The 26,248-nt window shown below is 34.5% G+C and overlaps 3 protein-coding genes and 2 long non-coding RNA genes across 6 annotated transcripts in view; 2 read left to right on the top strand and 3 right to left on the bottom strand.

Annotated features, from left to right (window-relative positions):
* fbxw11b (F-box and WD repeat domain containing 11b) overlaps window positions 1–26,248 on the bottom strand; it is a 649,789-nt gene that overhangs the window by 221,630 nt on the left and 401,911 nt on the right. The window lies entirely within an intron of this gene.
* The window catches only part of LOC137490376 (uncharacterized), a 60,685-nt gene that overhangs the window by 23,216 nt on the left and 11,221 nt on the right, over window positions 1–26,248 (top strand). The gene's annotated exons all lie outside the window — the stretch shown is intronic.
* LOC101882400 (uncharacterized) lies at window positions 31–16,936 on the bottom strand. Of its 2 annotated transcripts, XM_087270484.1 has the most exons (5): window positions 16,554–16,936; window positions 14,419–14,580; window positions 8,293–11,088; window positions 7,936–8,010; window positions 31–1,181 (listed from the first exon to the last, which is right to left on the bottom strand). In XM_087270484.1, the coding sequence occupies exons 2-5, from the start codon at window positions 14,427–14,429 to the stop codon at window positions 479–481; spliced, it is 3,585 nt and encodes a 1,194-aa protein (XP_087126610.1). In that variant the 5' UTR covers window positions 14,430–14,580; window positions 16,554–16,936; the 3' UTR covers window positions 31–478. The 2 variants fall into 2 exon arrangements, with proteins under 2 accessions (XP_087126610.1, XP_087126611.1); XM_087270485.1 differs by lacking the exon at window positions 14,419–14,580.
* On the top strand, window positions 2,430–4,912 carry LOC147842054 (uncharacterized). Its single transcript, XR_015501096.1, has 5 exons — window positions 2,430–2,461; window positions 3,260–3,304; window positions 3,532–3,679; window positions 3,863–3,953; window positions 4,404–4,912. It is a non-coding gene; the product is annotated as an uncharacterized LOC147842054 (long non-coding RNA).
* cbln17 (cerebellin 17) lies at window positions 18,781–21,927 on the bottom strand. The gene is given in 5 exon segments (NM_001326525.2): window positions 18,781–19,304; window positions 19,383–19,511; window positions 19,951–20,013; window positions 21,514–21,555; window positions 21,711–21,927. Coding segments are annotated over 5 exon segments (705 nt in total). The 5' UTR covers window positions 21,898–21,927; the 3' UTR covers window positions 18,781–19,020.

Raw genomic sequence — 26,248 nt, 5'->3', positions numbered from 1 at the left:
TGAGGTAAGAAAAAAGGAAAACCAGCCAAATTCAGTGTGCAACCTTGAATCTGTTTTATTTAGTTAAAATTCAGCCATTGTAGCTCCTTAGTCAGTCTTCTCTGGACTCAACAGATGATATCTGTCCAGTTGATGTCCAAATGATGTACCACGTCCTTATAATGTCATGTCCTAAAAAAGCGTTTTAAGTGCAAAACCCTTCATAAATAGTCAAGGCAAGCATCATGTTCTTGTAACTGTAGGTAATTTATAATTAATTATTAAAGTAAGTCTTATACAATTGCATTTGCCAAGGAAAACTAGCTTCATATTTCAAATTCTCCTTGCAAGTTCACATTCACAGAATGCCATATAATATTGCTCCATTCCACGAAAAAAAGCCAGACTTCAGACTGCATTAAGACCATAAAGAGTTGTGACTCCGCATACCGGAGGGTTGAGAGTCATGCATGAAAATCAGATACTTGGCATGATGCGGTCATTTCATTTGGACTTTATGTGGCAGCCAGCCAAACAGCTTTCTGCATAATTTCTTCCTCTTGATTTTGGCCTTGAACAGGCATTGATTCTGAGTTTGAGACTGAATCTGAGGTTGAATTTGGGACATAATCTGAAGCGAGGGCATAATCTCAGTGTGGGACATAATCTGATTCTGAGGTTGAAGCTGAATCTGTGACTGAGACTGAATCTGAGGTTGAATCCGAGACATAATCTCATTTTGGGATATAATCTGATTTTGAGACTGAATCCGAGACATAATCTCAGTGTGGGACATAATCTGATTCTGAGGTTGAATCTGAATCTTTGACTGAATCTGAGGTTGAATCCGAGACATAATCTCAGTCTGTGGTATAATCTGATTCTGGGGTTGAATCCGAGACATAATCTGTGTGTTTGCTGGAGGCCGTGATGGAATTTGTGGCTGTGGATGAGTTTGAATTTGTGACTGAGCTTGAATCTTGCACTGAATCTGGGAAATAATTTGAGGCTGACTTTGATTTTCAGATTTACTGTGGGTCATAATGTTGGCATTTAGCTGGTGTAATTTGTGATTCTGAATGAGTGAGGTGAGTAAAGAAAGAGATTCTTCATATCCTTCTCTCCTCTCTGGAGACAGTGGGCACAGACTCTGAAGGAGCTCCTTAAATCCTCTCTCCTGTTGCCGGAAATCATACTCCACACTAGTGATTAAGAAAGAGAGAAGAAGAGGATGGAGATCAGTTTTAGTTACTTCAGTTAATCAAGTTAATGCTTTTTAGTTCTTTTTCATTTTAAAAAATTGGATACATTTGAAGTATTAACTAAATAAATGCAGCCTTGATGAGCACATTAGTCTTTAAAAAAAAAACATTTTAAAAATGTTACCTACCCAAAAAGTTTTAAACAATATGTATCAACTCGTACAATTCAATAAAAGAATAACCAATGAGCTTCACAAGCTGTTAAATCCCAAGTAAAATGTTTAGAATGCGTATGTGAACCATTGTCATGTGCGATCCATTTAATAACATAAGAACAAATGTGTGCATGTGTGGAAACATGGTCACAATCGCAAGAAAATGTTCCAAAAGTACATTTCACATGTGCCACACAATATTTCATGTGATTTTACCATGATTGCTTACATGAAAGTCATGTGTTTTTAATATTACAAAATAGTTATTAAAAATACAAAATAAAGAATTCTAAATGATGTAATCAATCAGTTTATGTGCTTTTATTTCTTTATTTGTTGATTTCAGTGAGAGTGGTAGAAAACAATATGTAAAATGTTTTCATGTAAAGGAATGTACTGGATTAGAATACAATGAAGTTCAAAAGTGTATCAAGGATACATCACACAAAAAAATAACTAATCTTTCATCATTTACTCACCCCCATGTTGTTCCAAGCATACATTAACTTTTATTTATTCCGAAGAATGAATAAGAAGATCATTTGTAGATTAATGTGGTAAAGAAAAATAACCTATTTACTTTTTTTATAGACAAAGCATGTGCGACACACAGGTTCACACAAACACACATAGGCATACAAAGGCATACGTGCACACAGATGCACATGCGCATGCACAAATTTAAAAACATGCTGTGCCCCAGAGTTTATAGGGACATGAGGGTGAGTAAATGATAGCTTTATTTTCAACTAGGGATGCACAATGGCGGTTTATTCCGCTGCACTGTTATCCCTAAAGTTGTATTAATTCAAAATACTTGGATTCAATAAACATAAATACCAACTTTTTTGCTCAGTTACTCAATTTGTTTAGTTTATTGTACGATTTGCATGATATTTTTGATTCTACTGGAATGTTTAAATTGAATGCACTTAATAAAGCTTATTTTAGTCCATTGGTAAAGGAGTGATGTGCAAGGGGAAATGTGATTGGCTCTTTGACTTTGGGCTGACGTCACTGGTGAATACAGAGTGAGCGCGCATTTTCTAATGGCTGCTGATCACTGTGAGTACGATTTCATACTTTAGTCTCAAACAGTCCACATTGTTTTCCTTTAATAAACAAAGTATGTAACCGTTAGCAAGAAAACCACATGTAAGATTAAGCTGTGTCCGACGTTAGGATCATGTTATTGTTCCGGTCAATCGCAACCGCCATTGCCACATACAGCTCTAAGACGTAAAAAGTGCAAAGACGTGCATAATAGGATCATGATATCGACCATATATTATGTAAAAAAAAGTTAATGTAAGTTTTGCCTGTGTTAGCGTGTTCATTTATGCCACGTTATAACCGATCACGGCCGCCGCATTTCATCTATATAACTAACGTTACAGTTACTGTACGTGAAAACATGCTTTATGAGGTCGTCACGTATAAAGTTTAATATTGATGCTGTATTCGATGAGTCATCCGCGTTATCTGTTGTGTAAAATGATTATTTTTTCAGTGGTGGTTATGTATCGTCAGATGTTTAGCATAACATTAACCTGAGCTGTTTTTAACGTTTTTTTTCTGTAAGTGAAGTATTAACTGACTAGAATACATTGAGATTTGCCCCTTTCTTCGGAAATACGAATTCATGTTAGTTGGCAGTTTTTAAAGATATGCAACCTCGTGCTCATCAGTCTTAGCAAGTGAATTTTCAGTTAATTAGAATGAAAGCTACATAAATAATTGACTGTAGCTCTCTAATTCTTTTGATTAACAATAGCTGTTTTTGGGAAATTTGGAGATAACAGATCAAAATATGTAAATGTGTTTTGTCAGCTAGTAATCTAATGTATATTTTTGTAACTGTAGATTGCAGAAAGATCAAAGCAAGGCCAACCAGGATGAGATGAAAATGTAAGTATTGCTCATTTGCTTGTGACAAAAGATGGTACTTATTAAAACATTGCAGATTTAAACATGGGAGCTATGCAAAAAGCCAGCCATTTCCATGCATATATCAGGAATGCATTTGTAATTAAACGAGTACAGTATTGTTAAACATGATAACATGCTAATTTGACAGTTGTTTAATTTTGACATTTCTCTGATGTTAATGAACTTTTTGTATTTTACTACTACAGGTGTATCAAGAATTCAACCAGATAGTGTGAAGGAATCTTAAGCAAGAATTATACTGGTCTCTTGATCATCACCGCCCACAGCTGATTCAGATCTTCAGGTCAAAGAGAGGATTCACAGGACAAATTTTATCTTCTACAAAGTATCAAGGTTTGTGTATGCCATTGTTTGTACCTGCCTTTGATATAAATTGATGCCATTGTGTGCTGAATTCTGAAATTTATATAATTACTTTAGAAATCCTCAGAAACAGACACTAAATTTTAATACATGAAAATGCCCTTTCACTCATGTTGACAAATGATACAATGTTGTTTCTCTGCAACACCTCAGGCGTCTGACCTCACTGACATGCCATGTGTTGCCATTTGAGTGCTTCCAGTAGTTGTTGGTGATGACCCAACAGTTCTTCAAAGCATGTTTTGTAAGTATCATTAATAAATGTTTTTGTATATTAATCTAAGTTTTTTTTTGCATTCTGTTTCTTAATGTGCATTTATGTTAGCAATAACAATAAATAAATCACCCAAGCAATGTCTTATTGTAGTTCATTAATAAATAGAATAATGTTCAATTTGAATTCATTTTATAACTCCTTTGAAACTCTAAAATGATAAGTAGAATAACATAAAATCTTTAGTAATTTAATTATATCAAATCTTTTTATGCTGTATGCAATGACTTGTATACAAAAATATTTTGTAGTATTTTTATATTTTATATATCATTGAATACTGGATATGTTTGGGTATACAATTAACAAATTATGCTTGCATACAACTAAAAAACATTACATACAATTAATATATATTAAAATCAAATGTACACCTCTAAGATATATTTATGTTATCTATTTATTGTTGTCCGGCTTCAGATGATGGAGACTCAAATCAACATGTGCCCGTTGGAATTCTTAACCGAGAAAATGAAGATGTGGCTCTGCAACCCCTGTCCTTCCACCTCCACCCATCCTCTGTGGGAATCATCTTGGAGGGAAATGTTGTAATGGACAATATAGACAATATACCCCAGGCCAAGTGTCTTTTTGGATCAACCTATGCACTGCACCTAGGCTACACAAAATGCATGGACAATACCCTCCTTTTTATTCAACAAGTTTGGGTAAGAAGAAGCTGAAGGGTAAGATTCTGGCTGTTAAAAATCAACTTGTCATGTAAACTGGTACAGAAAAGGCATGTTCCTTCAGGCTTGCTGTCCTAACTGTGAGATAAAAAAAATTAAAACTATGCTTTAGTTTTTGGCAAGTGTAAATATTCCATAATGTTACAATGTAATAATATCCTGTGGTTGTTTATTATTTGGATATGTTTGTAAAAATGTTTGTAAAAATAAGATTTATAACAATAAATATTGACTAATTGTTATACAAGGCATTTTCTTGTTTTGTCACTTGTTTCGGAGTGATATTTCTAAATGATTTTTTAAAAAGTGTAAAGTTAATTTTTATTCTTTGTCCTTGTTTGTAATTAGGGGTATTTTCATTAAATCATTTATTGTGAATAGCTAAGGTTAAAATTATTTCTGTCATAACATTCAGGTCGAGATTTTATGTTTTAAGTTTATACAGGTTGATTGAACTTAAAAAATTTATGGAAACTCGCTGCCCTAAAAAAGCTAATTTCGTCTTGTTGAAAAAACAATACTTTTTAGGTTTATTGTACCTAAGATTTCAATAGTGTTGTACTAAAAACCTTTATTTCAGTCAACTAAATATTTAATCAAATGCATTTGAAATCTTAAGTACAATAAACTTAAAAAGTATTGTTTTTTCAACAAGACGAAATTAGCTTTTTTAGGGCAGCGAGTTTCCATAAATTTTTTAAGTTCAATCAACCTGTCCGGGCTTACAGTGTGTGGCGACCCATGATAAATAAAGGGACTAAACCAAAAAGAAAATGAATGAATGAGGGGTGCACAATATATCGGCGGCCATATCGTTATCTGCTGATAAATGTTATTTTTAAGGTTATCGGTCTGAAATTAAAATGAGGCCGATATCTTTAAGCTGATAGATAACATAATTGTACAGAGCTGCCTGCCTTGCGCATGAGTGGGTCCATCTTGTTCAGACTTGTCCATTGCACTATAATGGAGCCTTTCTCACATTGTTTATTCTTTCAAAGTCAGTCCTTTCTTTGTGTGGTATTGCGGTGCATTAATAACTTAGTATTTAGTCATATTTCGTATGATTGTTGATATGTTTGATAGAGTTTTATTTTGTATTTTGGTTTAAATCGCCAAAATATATTACATGTGTAAACATAATAGCAGCGATGCACACGTGCTAAACAACTTATTGGGTTGATTGTAATCTACATGATTATCTGTTCTTATAAACGGATTGCTTGCCATGTGTTGTTGATGTAAGATTGTATTCAGTTTGATCGGTATATCTATAATGATTATTACGAGCGCACATGATGACTATCAGCACGCAGAGCTAGGGAGACGTATGCCAGTCACTGAATCCAGCATATGTGTTCTCTACTGTCCTCCACATTCTCATTCATTCATTCATTAATTTTCTTGTCGGCTTAGTCCCTTTATTAATCCAGGGTTGCCACAGCGGAATACACCGCCAACTTATCCAGCAAGTTTTTATGCAGCGAATGCCCTTCCAGCCGCAACCGATCTCTGGGAAACATCCACACACACATTCACACACACACACACTCATACACTACGGACAATTTAGCTTACCCAATTCACCTGTACCACATGTTTTTGGACTGTGCCCACTGTTTTCCACGCGAAGGCAGGGAAATCATGCAAACTCCACACAGAAACGCCAACTGAGCCGAGGTTCGAATCAGCGACCCAGCGACCTTCTTGCTGTGAGGCGACAGCACTACCTACTGCACCACTGCCTCGCCCTTCCGGCACATTGTGTCTTTATATTATGCACTGTGATTGTCATAAAGTCATCTGTGCTCAATGCTCAGGTGTTGTATCAAAATCTGACTCCGCTTCACGTTCACGTGCATCACACAGCGGCTGCAGTTAAACTTTTAAACTCAGAGCAGTTTATATTAAACCTTTCCAGTATCATTTTTCTCGCACTTGACAACAAGAATGAACATAGAATGGTTGTTTGATTGACAAGCAGCACCTACAATTGTTTAAATTAATCTAACCCGCCAAATGGGACTAATTTTTGCTGCACTGTATTTAGTTTTTTGCTTATGGATGGCTCTAAACTGTCAAATCACTTCTCAAAACATTGCATATTTCTACATATGTACATTACTATAACATGTTTTATTCAAGAACATTTGATCTGGTTTCAGTTCTTAGTTCTTTCATTTTCATTTTATTGTAAATATATTTATTAACTTGTTTGTTAATTAAATTAATTAAAATTCCCATTTTGTTATTTACTTTATTATTTTTGTGCAACAGTCAGGTTGCATGTAAATTTGCTATGCGAAGAAAATGTGAAATCATAGGCTATCCAGTTCATAAAATAAGTTCAAACTTCAAAATTAAATTAATATTTACTTTTAAAAAATATATAATTTTGAAATATTTATATTTAATGGAATAAATCAGTTATCGCAGTCTTAAGAGTTATTGGTTATTAATGTTGGCCTAAAAATCCATATTGGTGCATCCTTTTTTTCAACATTTATTTTGGTATAATTTTTATTATGTTTGGATTATGCTCAACAGTGGGTTTGAAAGGACAGAATTTTGAAAACAATTGTATTGCAATTGCATTGTATTTTGAGTTGAATAATTTGTAAATTGAATTGAATGTCTTGGACAGCTAATAATCAATGGTTTGCAGGGACAGTGCTCACTCAGCATATATAAGTATACTCCTCACAAATCTGTCTTTTAAATTCATTTTTATAATAGAAATCTTCACAATATTATATTTATACACATACATTAGATTAGTCAGTACTGAAGCAAATCTGAAGCTTATCTAACAAAATAACTTACAACAATTGTCCAAAAACTAGTTCACCCAATTTTATATGTTATAGAAAACTATTTAATACAAAGTTTAATTTTTAAATATGTTTGGTGACTAAAATATTATTTTGATAAATATAATAAATATATGCCTTTAATAATTCTGTTTTGTTTAAATGCACCAAAATGCTTTGCCAGTATTCACTGAGAAATGGATAAAACTATTTATTTTCAAAATGGGGTGTACTCCATTATGCCGAGCACTGTAGTGTTTCTTCACATAGTTACATCACAATAATACAGCATTTTCATTTAGTTTGATGGATCTGTGTGAATTTTTTTGACAATTTTGTTTGTATGCAAACGTATTTCAAACTTACAAATGAAAAACCATATTCCATTTGTAGTACACTGTTGTTGTGTAAAACGACCCTAAAATGGTTGATAGTCTCACTGGGTGCTTTTACCTGTAGACAGCACATGCAGTTTTCTGACAGGTGGAACAGTCACTGAGGTCTTGGCCAGTTCGAAAACACCTCCGACTACATTGATAAAAATCAAAAATGGAAAAAAAGATTTTTAAAAGCATTTTTAGCATGATTTTTGCCTTGCACTCACATTTATAAACGCAGTTAGTCCTCATTTACAGCCTTTATTGACCACCAAGTGAAGCTAAAATCAAATGTACATTAAATTAAGCCACAACAACCCTCTTTTCCTGCGCCTCCGCACTAAAAAATTTCTCACAATTACCTGTAACACATCCAGCTCGCCAGTCACACTTGCCTATTATCTACTAATGTTGGAATAACTCAGTCTCTCACCCTTTGCTGAGTGCATGGCTCATCTCCAGGTCCTGGATGATGTTCAGAAGAGTTGTGATTCTTTCTTTGTTAGATTGCAGATTCTCCTCTACCATCTGTAATTTATGCTTAGGGTCCCTCGATCTGCCACAGTGAGGCGACGCAGGAAGCAACCGGGCCACAGAAGCTGGGTGGTCGTGGATTAGAGAACAGGGCTCATTTGGGACTGAGCCAACTGCTTTCGAATGAGATTCCATTTGTGTCTTTGAGTTATTGAGACTCCCATTGTTCTGTACAATTGGGTTTCGATTGGAGGCCACGTTCAAGTTTTTACTGACCCCCGTTATGAATTTAAAAGCTGGTGCTTGGGGAGGTGCAGAAGAAGGTTTGGGAGGTCGACAGGCAGGGGTCACAGGGGGTGGTGGTTTATTTGGAGGCTGAAGTGAGTCGTTGATCATTTGATTTTCCAGTTCTGCTTCTATGATATCGACCTGTTTCTTTGACTCTGTGTCACTCCAAGATTTTAAATCCGTCTTGCTGTTTGTTTTAGTTTGAGGAAAAGCCCTAGCAGAAGCAATGGCTAGTAATGAGGACTCGAGAGAGTCATTATTAAGCTGATTCAGGACAGAGTGCCTGAAAACCGCTGGCTCTATCTGTCTACGTGGCGTTTTCGAATGAACACACAATGCGCGCGAGGCTGATTTGAGCCCAGGGCTAGTTTGAGAATGTTCTTTGGTGTTCGAATGCACCACCACTTCAGTCTGAGTGGTGGTAAATGCATTTGAGAGGTTCTGATGGTTGTGTGTTTGCTTCGTAAGTGTTGCTTTGTCATGGGTTGACATATTTGGGTCATGTGAAAACAAGCAAGCGTCGTTTTGGCTTTTTGACTCACGATAAGGATGTAAAAGTGGATCTTTATGCGTGGATATACCCTGCAGTGGTGTTCCACTGGTGTTTGTTCGCTGCGTGGATGTGTTGGAAACTAGCTTGTGCATATCAGCAGGCGAAAGATTGTCTGTGTGTATCGGCGCATGACGTGGTTCACCGTGAGGCCCTGAGAGTTTATGTGTGTGTGTTACCAGTGCCAAATGGGAACGTGAATCAGAGGGTGAGGATTCTGACTCTGTGTCAGCACAGATTTGCGTCTCGCTTTGAGGTTTAATGCCAAAATTTGCGTGTGAGCACATTGACGGTTTAGTGTGCATGTCAGACTTGGACTCTAATCCATTAGGGAACTGAACCTGTCTGTGAATGTTTGAAGCAGTGGAGGATATGACACCTTCATTCACACAACTCTGCACTATAGTTTGGTGCTTGACATTTGAATGTACATGAAAACAAGTTGGGGATTTGGAGAGTGTGCTTAACCTTGAGTGTTTCGAAAGTGCATCGCCAATTTGGGGTTTGGACTTCTGTGGTGTGCTAGTTTGGGAGAACAAAGTAGCAGTTTGCAAAGGTTTGATGTTTGTTCTATTGTCAAGCTGGGGAGACTCTGAGTGTGTGCCTGTGACTCGATTTCCTAGATTTGGCTGTTTCTCATCAGTGTTTGTCTGCTGAATTGATCCAACGTGGGTGTTTGCATGTGTTATTCTGGTACTTGTTATCGGTGTGGCTGCTTGCTTCTCTGTTGAGCTGTTTTTGTGTGTTTGAGAAGGGTTAACAGACACAGGAGGCCTACAGGGACAGTAGTTGTGAGGTTTTTGTGCATTCAAAAGTGTGTTTACAACCTTTGTTGAAGCTCTATCCTCCCTTACGGTTACAGTGAGCGTGTGCGTATTTAGAGCCGATGAGCGACTGGTATGATTAATGTTTGTGTCAGCACTAGATTCCCTCTTGACTGCGTGATGATTAGTGAGGTTTGATACCTCACTCTGCTGAGCAGGCAGCAGAGATAATGGCCATTCCTTGTTTATATTCATGTTGAGATAAGAATGAAGGTTAGGACTCATGGGGTGCTGGTCTGACTGTGTAACACTGCGGTCGGTGTGCCTTTCGATCTGCGTGTATTCCTGCACGTCCTTCCCAGGATAAAGAGGGGATGAACGTCTCAACTGGAGTCCCAGAGAACTTGAAGAAGTTGGCGGCGTAATAATTTTGTTTTGGCTGTATATTCCAGGAGGTGTTGGGTTTTGTCTTCCTCCACAAGTGCTGCAGATAGTCACAGGAGGTCTGTGAGAAGGTGAGCATATATTTTTCTTTCCTTTGCTAGACTCCTCGGCTTCACTAATGTCACTGCTGATCCCGCCTATTACCTCGGAGTCTACCACGCTCCCATTAGTGAAGTGACAATTCCTTCTTGGTTTTAGCCTGCTGTTGGCCACACCTCTTATTGGAGGACTGGTTCTTATTGGACGGTTGTTACACTGCACTTCTTCCTTCATGCTTTTACAAACGTCCCTCTCCAGTCCCTCAAACGTTACTCCCTTTTTTATTTTAGTTTCCAAACTTCGTCGTTTTATAATAATACTTCTTGTTTTTTCTTTCACCTCGTTTGGGATGTGGCCATTAGGTTGCATGAGCACTTTGTTTTCTGATTGATTGCTCAAAGTGCTTGTGTGTTTTCCTTCCAGTTGTAGTTGGTTGTTTCTGATTGCCGGTGATGTCTGCACACCGACATTACAATGATGAGCCAGCGTCAGGGCCGCCATACTACTAGTCCCATTTGATATGGTCCTCCAGACACGTGTTCCCACAAGCGCAGGCTCTCCGAGAACTGGCACCGGAGTGGTGTGATCAGCTGCCCGTCTACCCATTTCAGGTATAACTGGTCCAGGCAGACTTGAGTGGAAATCAATGCATTTGACCACTATGGTACACCTGAGGTGGAAGGAGAATGAGGAGAACTTTTGAAAGTAAATAGACTGGAAAAGGCAGACAAAAGGTGAATAGTAATGAATGTAATTTGGGCTGTGGATAACCAGATGTGAGTCAAGCTGAGAAACCTGTCATTTAGGCTTTAAAATGGTACTTGTTGTATTGATGTTTAAAAATGTAACTTGGAAAACTCAGAATTATTAGAAATGTTTTGAAAACCTCAATTACAATACTCTTCAAAACTTGTTTGTGTCAGGCTAGTTTTATATAGGCTGTGTTACAGGACTGAATATAAAAATATGATCAACTTATTAATATATACAGTTGAAGTCAGAATTATTAGCCCCCCCACCCCTTATTTTTTCCCCAATTTCTTTTTAACAGAGTAATTAGATTTTTTTTCAACACATTTCTAAACATAATAGTTTTAATAACTCATTTCTAATAACAGATTTATTTTATCTTTTCCATGATGACAGTAAATAATATTTGACTATATATTTTTCAAGACACAGCTTAAAGTGGCAGTTAAAGGCTAAACTACGTTACTTAGGTTAACTAGGCTGGTTAGGGTAATTAGGCAAGTTATTGTATAACAATGGTTTATTCTGTAGACTTTTGAAAAAAAATAGCTTAAAGGGGGTTTATAATTTAGACCTTAAAATAGTTTTTAAAAAAATATATAAAAACTGCTTTTATTCTAGCCGAAATAGAACAAATAATACTTTCCCTAGAAGAAGAAATATGATCAGACAAACTGTAAAAATGTCCTTGCTCTGTTAAACATACTTTAGGAAATATATAAAAAAGAAAAAAAATTAAAAGGGGAAATAATTCTGACTTTAACTCTATATATTTAGTAAAAATGCTTTAAACATTCACTTATTTTTTAATAATGGATTAGTATTTGACTAATAAATAGTAATCTAAGAAAAAATAACTATTAGAAAATGGGAAAATTTGAGAAAAAGACAAACTCTACATAAATTATTTACAGAAAAAATAGTGACATCAAGATTATAGTTCATTAGTCAAATACTAATCTATTTATGTGTACTGCGCTTAGCATAATAAAGTACACCCCATTTTAAAAAGGAATATTTTAATCCATTATCCAACATATTTTGGTGCATTTAAACAAAACAGACTTATTAAACAGATATATTTATTAAAATAATATTTTAGTCACCAAACATATTTAGATATTGAAAGATAATACAATTTAATTCAAGCAAAATATTGCAAAAATAAGTAAAACCTACAAAATTTCAACAAATTTAGCTTTTTTTAATTTTTTATCTTTTTTTATTTTTGTATTTAATATTTTTCTGCAACATATAGACCATTTTGATTGATGTAAACAATAACAATGGTCCTTACGTTTTTCCTGTTATACATTTTTAATTTCTATAGCTTCTGAGAATGCAAAAAGCTCTACATATTGATAAATAATGTTATGCTAGATGTTTAAAAGTGAAGGTATAAATTGCCTCTTGTTACAGTTAAGAAATAGTTTGACAACAAGCAGGAAATATTCATGGGCCAATGACATTACCACATTAAAATAGTCAAGAAATTTGGGTGTACTAGATTTTGGACCGTTATCGTAAGTAATTTTGTTAGATAAGCTGCAGATTTGGCTTCAGTACTGACTAATCTAATGTATATGCATTAATATATTATTGTATAGCTTCATATTTAAAATATGAATTTAAAAGTTTGAATTTGAGGGGTGTACTTATTTATGCTCAGCATGTTATGAGTTTATTTTGTGTTAGCATTTCAAACCATTCAGAGGCAAACTCATCAGATCAGACCAAGTTCAGTATTCTGTAAATGATATCATTAGTCAGTCATGGGGACACACATTCATGTGGCACCAATGGCAATGGTTTCTGACAATGACCCACATACAAAAACTGCAAGTGTCAACCATCTGCTACCGCCTGCAGTTACTTTTAAAATGAATATATTATATCGAGATATTGGATGAAAACTTGAAATTGGGGTGCAATTCATTACAAGACGTGTTGAGGTAATGAAAAAAAAATCATGCAATGCTTCAGTAACAACAGTGCTGTTTCAGAGCACCTGATAATAGAATGTACAAAAGACCTTCCTGCCTAAACCAGATGAATCCAATTTGGAAAGAGTAAGCAGAAAGATGAGAGAGAATAGAGTGAAATCAAAAGAACAGGGTGATATCAAACAGGGAGAGAGAGAGTGAAGAGAGAGAGAGAGAGAGAGAGAGAGAGAGAGTACAAGTGTGCTGTAACACATTCAGATTCCATTACCTCTGATCTATCTATTCAAAAATTAATATGTACAGTTTCTAGAGAAATAAAGAAACTGTGGTCTGTTTGCTCAGAGTTAAATAGTGTCAACATGAGTGTGTGTGGGTGGGTATGTGTGACTAATTAAATATTTCACAGACTGACAAACGTTTTGTTCTGCTCTGACCTGACTCTCTCTCTTTCTCTCTCTCCACCTGGTCTCCTGCCAGCCAGGCTCTGCTGCCCTTTCTCTCATTCAACCCACCTTGGGCACCTCGATAATTCGCTTGACAAAGAGGGTGTTAATCAGCGACTGACAGTAAATTTTCTAATGAACCACTTTAATAAGTGGGTGTTTCAGAAATGTGTGTGTGCAACGTTTTGTCTACATTTTAAAGGACCAAATGTCCTCAAACTGAAAGAACAAACTGAACTCATCAAATATAAGGTATGTGGTGAATACAAATAATTTGTTAAAATAAGAATAGTCAAAACAGAAGATAAGAAAGACTGAAAATATGTAAGCAATATCTATCTATCTATCTATCTATCTATCTATCTATCTATCTATCTATCTATCTATCTATCTATCTATCTATCTATCTATCTATCTATCTATCTATCTATCTATCTATCTATCTATCTATCTATCTATCTATCTATCTATCTATCTATCTCTCTCTCTCTCTCTCTCTCTCTCCATCCATCCATCCATCCATCCATCCAAAATGTTTTTATTCTCTTTAACATTCTCCCTAACAATTCATGCATGTTTACACACCTTTACAGTTATATAAATATACGTTACATCCATAAACTAATACTTATATTTTTGCCCAATATATATATAAATAAAATATTCTCATCTTATAAAACAGTATGAAGCCAATGCCCCAGGCAGATAGACAAACATTTCATGCATGTGTGAATGCTTTTTGCAAAAAATACCATCATGAGATGAGTAAAGTATCAAGAAAATGTCTGATGGTAGTGTCACGATAAAAACCTCAACTTTACTGTGACGGTGAGCCAAACCTTTTCACTTTCCGTCCTCACTTACTGTTTCGCCATCACATTTCCAGCGAACACACACACATTCCCTCAGCCCCCAGCTTTGAATGTGCAAACATTTCAGATCGTCTTGTTGTTCATTCCCCCTAGCATCTCTCTTTCTTCATGTTCTGTTGTGGATGTCAATCTGACCCCTCTGGGTGGCACCAGGCTGTGGCATCACACATGACAACAGCCTGAAGTCAGTCTAGGAATGATTGTAGTCTTGAAGCACCAGACTCGCAGTCTCTCCTTCAAGACATCACAACAGTCATACAACCTTTTATTGCAAATAAACACAAAAGGAATTGCAGGAGTTGCAGGTCTGATTCAAAGTTGTCCCATATATGGCCATATATGTACTCAATTTATGTACACTTTTTATTTCTCGCTGCTTGAATATATTTTTGACAGGTTGTTTCTTTTGTTTACGTTATATCTTGTGTCAGATATTATGCTTTTGTGTGTGTGTTGTTGTGTTGGCTATTGCTGTGAGCCAAATCGCCCCTTAGGGACAATAAAAAGATTCTATCCATATCAATATTTGTAACTGTAATAAAATAGTAATTTTTGCAGTATTAATAATGTAATAAATAACAATAAAATCATTAATAGATAACAATAAAATTATGATACTTATTTGGTGTGGATTATAATATATGTGATATGCAAACATGTATGCGATTAATATGTGATTACGTGTTGTGATATATCAGATATCTATATGAGAGACTTTAGGAATCAACAATCATACATACTTTTATTTTGCATAAAAGAAAAGGAAGAAAGGAATGAGTTACGAGCCGAATTCAAACTAGCACTATTTAGATGAGTGTTAACTACTAGGCCACATCTCTAGCTGAAAGATTAATCTTTTTTTATCAGAATTTGTGTTTCAATCATAAAACATCAGATTTTTTGCAGATGTGTTGCAGATACAAATGAAGAAATAAAAAAGGATTAAGTTGCAAGCCAAATTTAAACTTGCACTGTTGAGATGAGTGCCAACCACTACACCACATATCTATTTCAACGACTAAACTTTTTTTTTCTTAAATCAAAATTAGTTTCAACCATAAAACTTCAGACTTTTATTGCAGATGTACTGCAGATATGAATAAAAAAAGGAGTAAGTTGCGAGCCAAATTCAAACTTGTACTGTTTAGATGAGTGCCAACTACCGGGCCACATCTCTAGCTCAGCGAATAATCATTTAAATAAGAATTAGTGTTTCAACCATAAAACTTCAGACTATTATTGCAGATGTATCGCAGATACAAACGAAGAAATAAAAAAGTAAAAAGCAGTAAGTTGCGAGCCAAGTATAAACTTTCTCTGTTGAGATCAGTGCCAACCTCTACGCCACATCGTTATCTCAACGACTAACCTTTTTTTTAAAATTCAGAATTAGTTTCAACCATAAAACTTCAGTTTTATTGCAGATGTGTTGCAGAAACAAACGAAGAAATAAAAAAGCAGTAAGTTGCTAGCCAAATTCAAACTTATACTGTGTAGATGAGAACCAACTATCAGTCTACATCTCTAGTTCTAGTATTAACAATTTTAAAATCAGAATTAGTGATTCAACCATGAAACTTCATACTTTCTTTTGCAGATGTATTGCAGGTACAAACAAAAAATATAGAAAAATAGTGAGTTGCAAGCCAAATTTAAACTTGTACTGTTTAGATGAGAGCCAACCACTATGCCACATCTCTATCTCAACGGCTAACCTTTTTTTTTTTTATCCGAATTAGTGTTACATCAATAAAACTTAAGACTTTTATTGCGGATGTATTGCAGATACATATAAAGAAAGAAAAAAAGGAATGAGTTGTGAGCTGGATTCAAACTGGCATTGTTTAGATGAGCGCCAACACTACGCCACAGCTCTGGTTTAATGATTTACCGTTTTTAAATCAGAATCAATGTTACAACCACAAAACATCAGCTGTTTATAACAGATGCACACAAAAGGAAGAAAAGAGGGATGAGTTGCCAGCCAGATTCAAACTTGCATTGTTTAGATGAGCACCAACCACTAGGCCACTGCTCTATCTCAAATATTTACCTTTGTTTATCAACATCAGTGTTACAAACACAAAACAATAGACTTTTATTTTGTACACACACACAAACGCCTACCTTCGGTTCCATCCTGAGACTCAAACCTCATGTTGCAGGTATTTTCTCCTGCAGGTTTTCAGCATCCACAAAAGGTCTTGTTGTCCAGTGCGGCGAGGAGACTCTTAAGATGCCTGAAATCCGCACATGAGCTTGTGTTGACTGTCACTCACTCCTCTGGCTCTCCGCAGACAGTAATCATCCTCCCTCAGAGGCTGATTGGAGGCTGTTTGCTTCTCTCCAGAGGCGTCTGCTTTTCATTTGTTTTGATTTGCTCTCACCTTCACTTGCTGAGGCAGCAGGCACAAAGATGCATTGATCTGTGTCCTCAGCCTTGCGCACTCTCTTTTCTCTTCTCTCTCTCTCTCTCTCTCTCTCTCTCTCTCTCTCTCTCTCTCTGAGTCACTCTTGCTGTCTCGCTTGCTCTGTCTCACCCTCGTCCACAAATGCAGATCCAGTGCTGGGTCAAAGGCATCCTAAATTCAGCTGGAATTAGGTAGGGTGGGGTGGAAAAGAGAGATGGAGAGGGAGAGATAGAGAGAGAGAGCAAGGGAAAGAGAAAGAGAGAGAGATTCTACATGCAAGGGGCTGTGTGAAAATTACCAGCATTGTGAAAAAACAGATTGAAGGATGAAGTTAAGAAAGGATGTTTGACTTTTTTAAAGCATGGGTTTTTAAAATGGGATCCACAAGATCAAATAAAACACTATCGTATAAAATTAGCAAAACATAATTAACTAAATAAAATGGTTAATACTACTATGATGTCAGTGCATCTAGTCTTGTGGTTAAATGCTCAGAACAACTGTGACCCGAGTTCAATTTTTGCCTTGCGATCTTTTGCCAATACTGCTTCTCTCTTTCTACCACAACTTTCCTGTATGTGTACTGTCCTATTGGCAAAGCACGAAAATGGCCAAATACTATAATAATTATAAATATAATTATTGCAAAATTGTATAATTTTATAGGATGATTAAAATAATAAATAATTCTTTTAATAAAAGTTATTATTATTTTAAAATATATTCAAATCCGATTTAAATGGATCTTAAAATAATTAGATATATAAACAAAAAGTCAGTACTACGATACTGATAAATAAATTGATAAATGAAAAAAAATTCCTAAATCTTTTAAAGTGTGTGTGTGTATATATATATATATATATATACATCTATTTTTTTTTTAAAGTTGCACAATGGGAGAGAAAAACTGTTATTGGTGTAAAATAATGATTGATATTACTTTGTTATATGTTGTAATTTTAAAAGTAAAAGTCGAAATCAAGAGGGAACAAGGATCTATACGTCTTCAAGGACATAATTTTGATTATGTATTTATTATTCATAATGGTGTTTTTTTTAATCTGTTAGGACTGTTTTACAGTCAAAATGTTGTTTTTTCCCACGCTACCTTCATAATTCTAAAGATCAACACTAGATGTCACCATTTAACAACAATATGATGAGAAAGTGGTCAGCCCATATCAAATGTAATTCTCTATAATCCAAGGGATTTTACCTATATTAATAATAATAAAAAAAATCATTGGTTTTAGATACAGTTTCAGAGGGTTCAATATAGATTTTTAATGGACATATAATAATTTATATACCTATATTAATTGAATTTGATAAAATTATGTTTCCATTTAAAATTATTATTGTTAATGAAATTATTAATATTATAGTAATAATAACGGTCATGCATACATTCATTTCTTTTCCTTTGGCTAAGTCCCTCTATTTATCAGGGGCCACCAAAGCGGAATGAACCGTTAACTTATCCAGCATTTACGCAGCGGAAGCCCTTCTGGCCATAACTAATTAATATGAAACACCCAAATACTCTCACATTCACACACATACCCTACGGCCAATTTAGTTTATTCAATTCACTTGTAGCTCATGTCTTTGGACTGTGGGGGAAACCAGAGCACCCAGAGGAAACCCACGTGAACACTGGGAGAACATGCAAACTCTGACTTAGCCGGCCAAAGCCCTTCTTGCTGTGAGGCGACAGTGCTAACCACTGAGCCACCACACCGCCCATATAATATTAATAATCATGTTGTTATTGTTTTTATTATTATTATTATTATTATTAATTCCAGGAAATAAATTTCCTTTTTAATTATTATTAATAACTGGAGTTTTATATTATTAATATTATTTATGTTGTTGGTGTTGTATTTTTATTTATTATTATTATCATTTGAATAAAAATAGTATACACAGAAAGCTCAAAGATTTTTACATTTTTACTGCAAATTACAGCATTTAAAATCATGATAAAATCATGTTTTTTTCTCTATGGTAAAAGTATAAAAAAGAAAAGTGTGATCTTCCCTCGAAGCAAACAATGTTGTAAATTGTGATTACATAAAAACATATTGAAAATGAAAAAAAAAAAAGTCTAATTGGGTTGGGAATGAATATCCACAACACCTGCATGTTCAAATAGGCCACAGTCCAATAGTTGATCCTTAAATCGGGTAAATGAGGAATCCGCTGAAGGTGCTGAGGTTGTCTGGACTGTCATAGATGGTGTATTGTGGTAGAAGCTTGACACAAACCACATCACCCACGTCCAGCTGCAGGACGGCTGCGTTTGATGCATATCTGTGCTGATCGTGGCTACGCCACTGACCTACTGACACAATCTTCTGGCCATTCTTATATAAACTCGCACCCATTGACTGTTTGATTTGAACACCGCATGCAGTGAAGCTGAAGTAGTAAAGGCCTTTAACTGCAGAAATGAAGAGACCTGCCATCCACAAAACAATCAGATCAAAAATAATGAAGAACTATGATTTTTCAGATGGGCCATGAACATTCAAAATACCTGTTGCTGGGTTGTAGTTGTTGCCAATATTTGTGAAGACATTGCTGAATGCAAGTGTGTGCTCAGTAGACTGAGGTCCTAAATCACCACGAATCCCTAAATCGGCTGAAAAGGCCACTTTTGGTTGTTCTGTGGACAGAAATAATTTTAAACACTTTTACATGAATAATTCCAAACTGTAAATTACCCAGTGGCACCTTGGTGTCAAAAATGTGTTAAAACTGCAAAACATTAACGTCCATTTAACATCCACACATTGATGTCCTTTTGACCACCAAAATAGAAACAAAAAAGTATTGTAATATAAGATGTTTCATTAATTTAATAGCTTCAGTAGCAAAATATTGTATAATGCATATAAACTATCTTGATTTCAAAACAACATCAAATTGACTTCTAACATTGGCAAAAACGTCAAAAAATTAATACAGGACAGTCCTGTAATTGATTTTTGATGTGTTTCTTGACACCAATATTAGATGTCAATTTGATGCCATTGATTTGCATCTTTAAAGTTTTTTACAATACTGGGTATTGTTTAAATGGGACCTTTTTTTCATAAGTTTACCTTTATTTTCTTGCCTTGTTTTTTCCAGCTGGGCTTCACTGATCTTGATTTTCTCATTCATGTCTATAAAATAATCATATCATTCATTTTAAACATTCTGAAGAGTATATTAATATTCAGTTACATTATATATTTCTAATATATTCATGTATTTAATGTATTTTTGCATAATATGTATTGCAGTGATATATATATATGCTCACAGGCCAAGTTATTAGGTACACCTTACTAGTACAGTGTTGAACCCCCTTTTGCCTTCAGAACTTCCTTAATCTTTTTTGGCATAGATTCAACAAGGTGCTAGAAAATTTCCTGAGAGATTTTGGTCAACATTGACATGATAGCATCACGCAGTTGCTACAGATTTGTCAGCTGCACATCCATGATGTGAATCTCTCATTCCACCACATTCCAAAGGTGCTCTATTGGAATAATTTCTGGTGGCTGTGGAAGCCATTTTAGTACATTGAACTCGTTGTCATGTTTAAGAAACCAGTCTGAGATGATTCGCGCTTTATGACATGGCAAGTTATCCAGCTGTAAGTAGCCAGCAGAAGATTGGTACACTGTGGTCATAAAGTTAGGGACATGTTTAACAACAGTACTCAGGTAGCGTTGACACAATACTCAGTTAGTACTAATGGGCTCAAAGTGTGCCAAGAATTATCCCACACACCCTTCCACCACCAGCAGCAGCATGAACCGTTGATGCAAGGCAGGATGGATCCATGCTTTCATGTTGTTGACACCAAATTCTGACCGTACCATCCAAATGTTGCAGCAGAAATCAGGACTCATCAGACCAGGCAACGTATTTACAATCCTCTATTGTCTAATTTTGATGAGCCTGTGGATATTGTAGCCAGTTTCCTGTTCTTAGCTGACAAGAGAGGTACTCGGTGTGGTCTACTGCTGCTGTAGCCCATCTGCCTCAAGGTTGGACATGTTTATACAGTTTATCAGTTCAGTGGGGGGGGTAGAATTCATTCACAAAATACTCATTACAATGTGGTGATGTCATTGGCTTGTAGCTTTCATGTAGCTTTTTTTTTTTTTTTGGATTCCAGGAAGCTATAGACATTACAAATGTAAAATAGGAAATACGTTGGGACCATTGTATTTGTTTACATTTCTCAAAATGGTCTATAATACATTTAACTATTGTATTGTTTAAAACAACTACAGTATTTAATCTGACTTAATATTTTTTATTCGTGTGTGTACAGCCCAATAACAAATGAGATTTCTTAAAAATGATAATTTTCTCCGGATTTAGGGTTTATAGTTTGATTAAAGTTATTAATAGGCATTGATTATATATGTAAAATTAAAATGTTGTCATTTGTACATTTTTTGGCATGGTTTTGAATCGTCTGTTGTGATTTTCTAGAAAGAAATTATCTAAATGATTTTTTTTTCCTTGAAATATTACCTTTACATTATAATTATTCTATGAAATATTTGCTATTATTAAGAGAAGCATACAGTAAATTATGGGGATTTTTTTTCTGGTCAACTTTGAACAGTACACCACAGCAGGTATCAAAATACAATTGTAAATACCTGAATTTTCTTTCTTCAGCTCCAGTATTTGTTCTGCCATTTCTATGAAACAATAATGATCTAATTAATTACCTTTTTAATGTTGCATTGTACTGTACTGTGTTTATTAATTGTGATTTCCCTTATTGTAAAATGTTATTATTATTTAACAGCTGTATGTTTATGTAAACATGACAGAATAAGAAAGCATTACTGACTTGCATTCTCTTTCATCGTCATGTCCAGCTTGACTCTGAGCTCCACCAACATGTCTCTTACATCTCTCACCTCAGTCCAGATGTTGGGCTGGTCATTTCTTTCACTGGCCACCAAAACTTCCAGCTCCTTATCTCCATCACTGAGAGACAGATAGCAAAACAGAAGAAGAGAAACACTCACCTTCATCCTTACAATCAGAGAGACAAGGAAAATAACACAGCTTTCGGGCTTTCAGTTAGTTAATCATTACTCTCTGTATTGACAGATTTTTTTTCAGCCAATTAAACTGCAGAAAGTTGAAGTCCTAAGAGTAAAGTTCTGTTTATGTTTTAACAGTTGGTTAAATTGTCTGGAGTGTTAGTAAAAGTATAAGAATAGTAATGTAAAGAATGAAAGAGATATTTGGAATATTTCTTTGTCTTTCATTTTTGTATTTTTTTTCATGTCATATTTGATAGCCTCTACAATGATACTGGCTTGTACTGTAAAAATAGAAGCTATACTAAACTTAAAGTGATTTAGGTATTATAATGAAATTAATTATTATAAATGTCATCATTGTAATTAGCCTTAATTAGTCAAAAATCATCTACGAGGTACTCATTGAGTTTCTGTCTGCATAAATGGCTCTGTAATTATTTTATGTAAAACATAATTATAGTGTGTTATATAGAAGGCATATATTTAGGAATTAGTTAAAGTGATATCAGAATTAAAATGAAATTAAATTAAATATATCATGTTATTAGAAATAGTCTGGTTTATGAACACTAGATGTCGCCCTTTCACTACAAATGAGAGAAGGAGAGTTTTCACTGAGAGTTTTCTTCAACTGTTTTGGCTCAATTCTTGTTTTTTTTTTTTTCTCTAGAAACAAAAAGTTTAGATCTCTGAAAAAAATAGCTTCTTGTTCACATACAGTGCAATACAATTAGAATCAACCATTTAACCAATCAAGTTTTAGAGCATACACTGTAAAATGTAAGTTGATACTTAGAACAATTAAGGAAACTGATTGATTTAAAATTTCTTAGTAGTGTATTAATTTAAGTGAACATAACTTAACCCAGTTCATATTTACAACTTCTTAATAAAGCAAACTTCAGTACTGTTGGCTCAAAATAATTAGTTGTGTTATTTTTTTATAAGTGTTTACATTACTAGGAAAGTATTAGGAAACCGATTGCTTTAAAATTATCAAGTAAGCTGAACTAAAACATTTAAGTTAAGACAAAAACCTATACTAAAACATTTTTATTGTCAAAATATTGCTGTAAACCCAAATTAGTAAGCAAAACTATCACAATTTATGTAACTAGATACAAAAAAACCTAAATAGTTTAAATTACAATGTGCTGAATTCTTGCCCTTTCATATTTATTTATTCCTTAAAGGCTTTATTGTGTTCATTTGTGATTGTAATTATCAAGCAGCTTTTCACTGCATTAGCACACAGTTACCTTTAAATAAAAGAAGATACAGATAAAATCAGATACTCTCAGGACACAGATGTTACTATCCTGCACAATGATGACACAAAGCTTTTACAATATTTAGCTGTTATCTTCTTGATTTTACAAACAAATACAGCTGTGGTTTTCAGCAATCTACTGTTTTTTTTACATTTTATTTACGTAAATTCAATTTACAGAATATTTGAATTAAATATACATTTTACAGTGTATATGTAGATTGCGTGACTCATGAAAGAGTAAAAAACTTTTCATTTAACACATTCATACAAAAATAAATGTACTGCATAAATGCAAATGTTTATCTGCTTTTTATATTGACTCTTCTCAGTAAAGATCAGTTTTTGTCTTATAAAATCTTAATTTGTGAGGCTGACTAATGTGTGGCTAACAAAATACTTTATATTTGAGTGATTTTGGCCAAATTACTGACACATTAACTAGGTTTTGAAGCATGGAGGAAATGTGTTGGGCCTACTGCTTTTTTCAACGAGCCATATACAATTAGTTGTTGTGCACACTGCATATAATTGTACTTTTTGCACATGTGTAAAAATTGCAATATGTTGTGAACAAGTTAATTGTTCTGAGATCTGAACTTATTGTTTCTAAAAAAAATAATGTGACAATTAAGGCAAAGTAATTGAAAAAAGTGTAAAACAATTACATTTAGCATGACAGACAGACAGAGGGATGGATGGATGGATGGATGGATGGATGGATGGATGGATGGATGGATGGATGGATGGATGGATGGATGGATGGATAGATAGATAGATAGATAGATAGATAGATAGATAGATAGATAGATAGATAGATAGATAGATAGATAGATAGATAGATAGATAGATAGATAGATAGATAGATAGATAGATAGATAGATAGATAGATAGATAGATAGATGGACAAATGAAGGTCACATAATTATGTAGCAAACTTGTGACTCCAGGTCATTTAGTTAGGTCAAAAGTTGTTTGTCTATTGTTGGTGGAAGTGGCCTAATGCTGTGTCAGTGTCATCTTAATGCTGCAGTCAAGTGCACTTCTCTGCCTGATGCCCTTGAGACTCCAGCACAGCTCTTTAAAATGCAGCAAGGGTTGCCAGGACTGGGCTGCAGCAAAATACTCTAAAACTCTTTATGCGTCTTCATTATGTGCCCCTTTTATCAGCCAATTACACATTAATGTGCAGAAGTCTGCTCTTATGGGCCCAAGAGCTCATTTTTTGTTGTTGTAGTGTAACTGAAAAGACTGCTTTTGTGTTTGTTTACTTTTTAAATTAAATACTTTCTGCAGATTATTTCTGCCTAAACCCTAAATAAAAATTACTTGCATCATCCAGACAAACTGTGGAGCAAGGGGAAAGAGGTTATTACCAGCCCAAACAGGCCTTTGAGGGAAAGAATAAAAAAACAATTGCGCTTTTGAAATAAGCCTTTGATTATTCACAAATAAAGATGTTTGGAGGTTTTCCCCTAACCTAATCAAAGCCAAGTTTTAGAGATATAATAAATCCACAACACACTTTTAAGTCAAATAAAGTCTTGCCTGGTTTTATATGACATTTTTTGTTTTTCTTCTAAAGTAAACTAAATAATTACTATTTGCTTTCTAGTTGTTTTCTAATATACAAACTAAAACAAAGAAAGCAAACACACACAAAATGATTACAAGAACAATTTGTAGTTCTAATAATTGTACAGAATTTCACGCATACATTAATAATTATGATCGTATTAGGATCCATACATACATTTTTAAACTTTTATTATTTATATTTATATATTGTCATTAAAATATTAATATAGATGGAATATCGTGGGGAAGAATTATATAATTATAATAATTTATATTATTATTATTATTATTATTATTATTATTATTATTATTATTATTAAAGAAATGGCTTTTTGTATCCGGTGACTGTAGTACTTCAGCTGAACGAAAAATACAATTTATAATAATAATAATAATAATAATAATAATAATAATAATAATAATAATAATAATAAAAATAATAAATAATAAACAATTTAACCTTTTAGCAGGGGACTCTGTTGTAGCAACTCTTGTTTATCAAATACAGTCGTAATATTAGAATAATAATTTTAATATCATATGGGTCAAAGTTATTAAATTACATTGCATTAACTTTATTTGGGTAAAGCAATAAAAAAATCCAAGTAGTAAAGACTTTATTTTTAAAAAGCAGAATATATTGAAAATATAAATAGCTACATAAAAACATGCATTAGCATGGACTGCATTTTTGGCAAATAATTAATTATTTTAATCTATATTTAGCACTGTTTTTAACACAAACAAACTTATTTTTTATTTCAAATCAAATATATACTTGTAGTTACACAATTCAAACAGCAGATGTGCGCAAGTGAGCCGCTCTGAAACCCCTCCTCCTGGGCGTATCTCTGCGGTTCATCCCTCCCACATCCTCTCAGATTTCCTCCCCTTCTCTCCCCCTTCTGCAGGCCCCACCCGACCATCTGCCACAGGGCCGACATTTCCTGCACTCCAGCTGCCAGCCCCGAGTTTATTCTCTTCCTGGCTTTCTGCAACTAACAGGATGAAAGGATCCCATTCATCCATCGCCCCCTCTTTCCCCCCTTTCCTTTATTTCATCTCCCGGGAAACATGCAAGTTAGAGGCAAAAGACAATGCCGCATAAACACGCGTGCTGTTTTCGCGCCAAGTGTCCCGCGCGCAAAAATGTATTGTTTGGGTTTTAAAGATTAAATGGGCAACTATGACTCATGGAAAAATAGGGTTCAAATAAACAGAAGTTCACATGAGAGAATAACATGACAAACATATATTAAAATAACTGTTTTATACTATGTACTATAAGACTTATAGACTTTTATAAACAAAGTTGTTTTCTTCACATTATGTTGAAATTCTAGGTCAGTCCCACCCCCCTCACTGTTGGCATTCAGAGTGAGTCCATTCGCAAGACCTTTTAAGGGAAGAAAAGATTCAGATAGAAGAGAAAGTCGAGGACAGACAGAACTAATAATGTTACACGTTAACTCTGTGTGAGCATAGAGT

This window comes from Danio rerio, chromosome 10, assembly GCF_052040795.2.
Source record: "Danio rerio strain M-AB ecotype USA chromosome 10, GRCz13ab, whole genome shotgun sequence".
NCBI classification, from domain to species: domain Eukaryota; kingdom Metazoa; phylum Chordata; class Actinopteri; order Cypriniformes; family Danionidae; genus Danio; species Danio rerio.
The sequence above is the reverse complement of the archived record's forward strand: the minus strand, read 5'-3'. Positions and strand labels throughout refer to the sequence as shown.

Coding starts and splice junctions, on each gene's coding strand:
- LOC101882400 (XM_087270484.1), bottom strand. Junction 8,011..8,292: donor AGCCATGCACTCAGCAAAGG/GTGAGAGACTGA, acceptor TTATCAATGTAG/TCGGAGGTGTTTTCGAACTG. Junction 1,182..7,935: donor ACTGCATGTGCTGTCTACAG/GTAAAAGCACCC, acceptor CTTAATCACTAG/TGTGGAGTATGATTTCCGGC.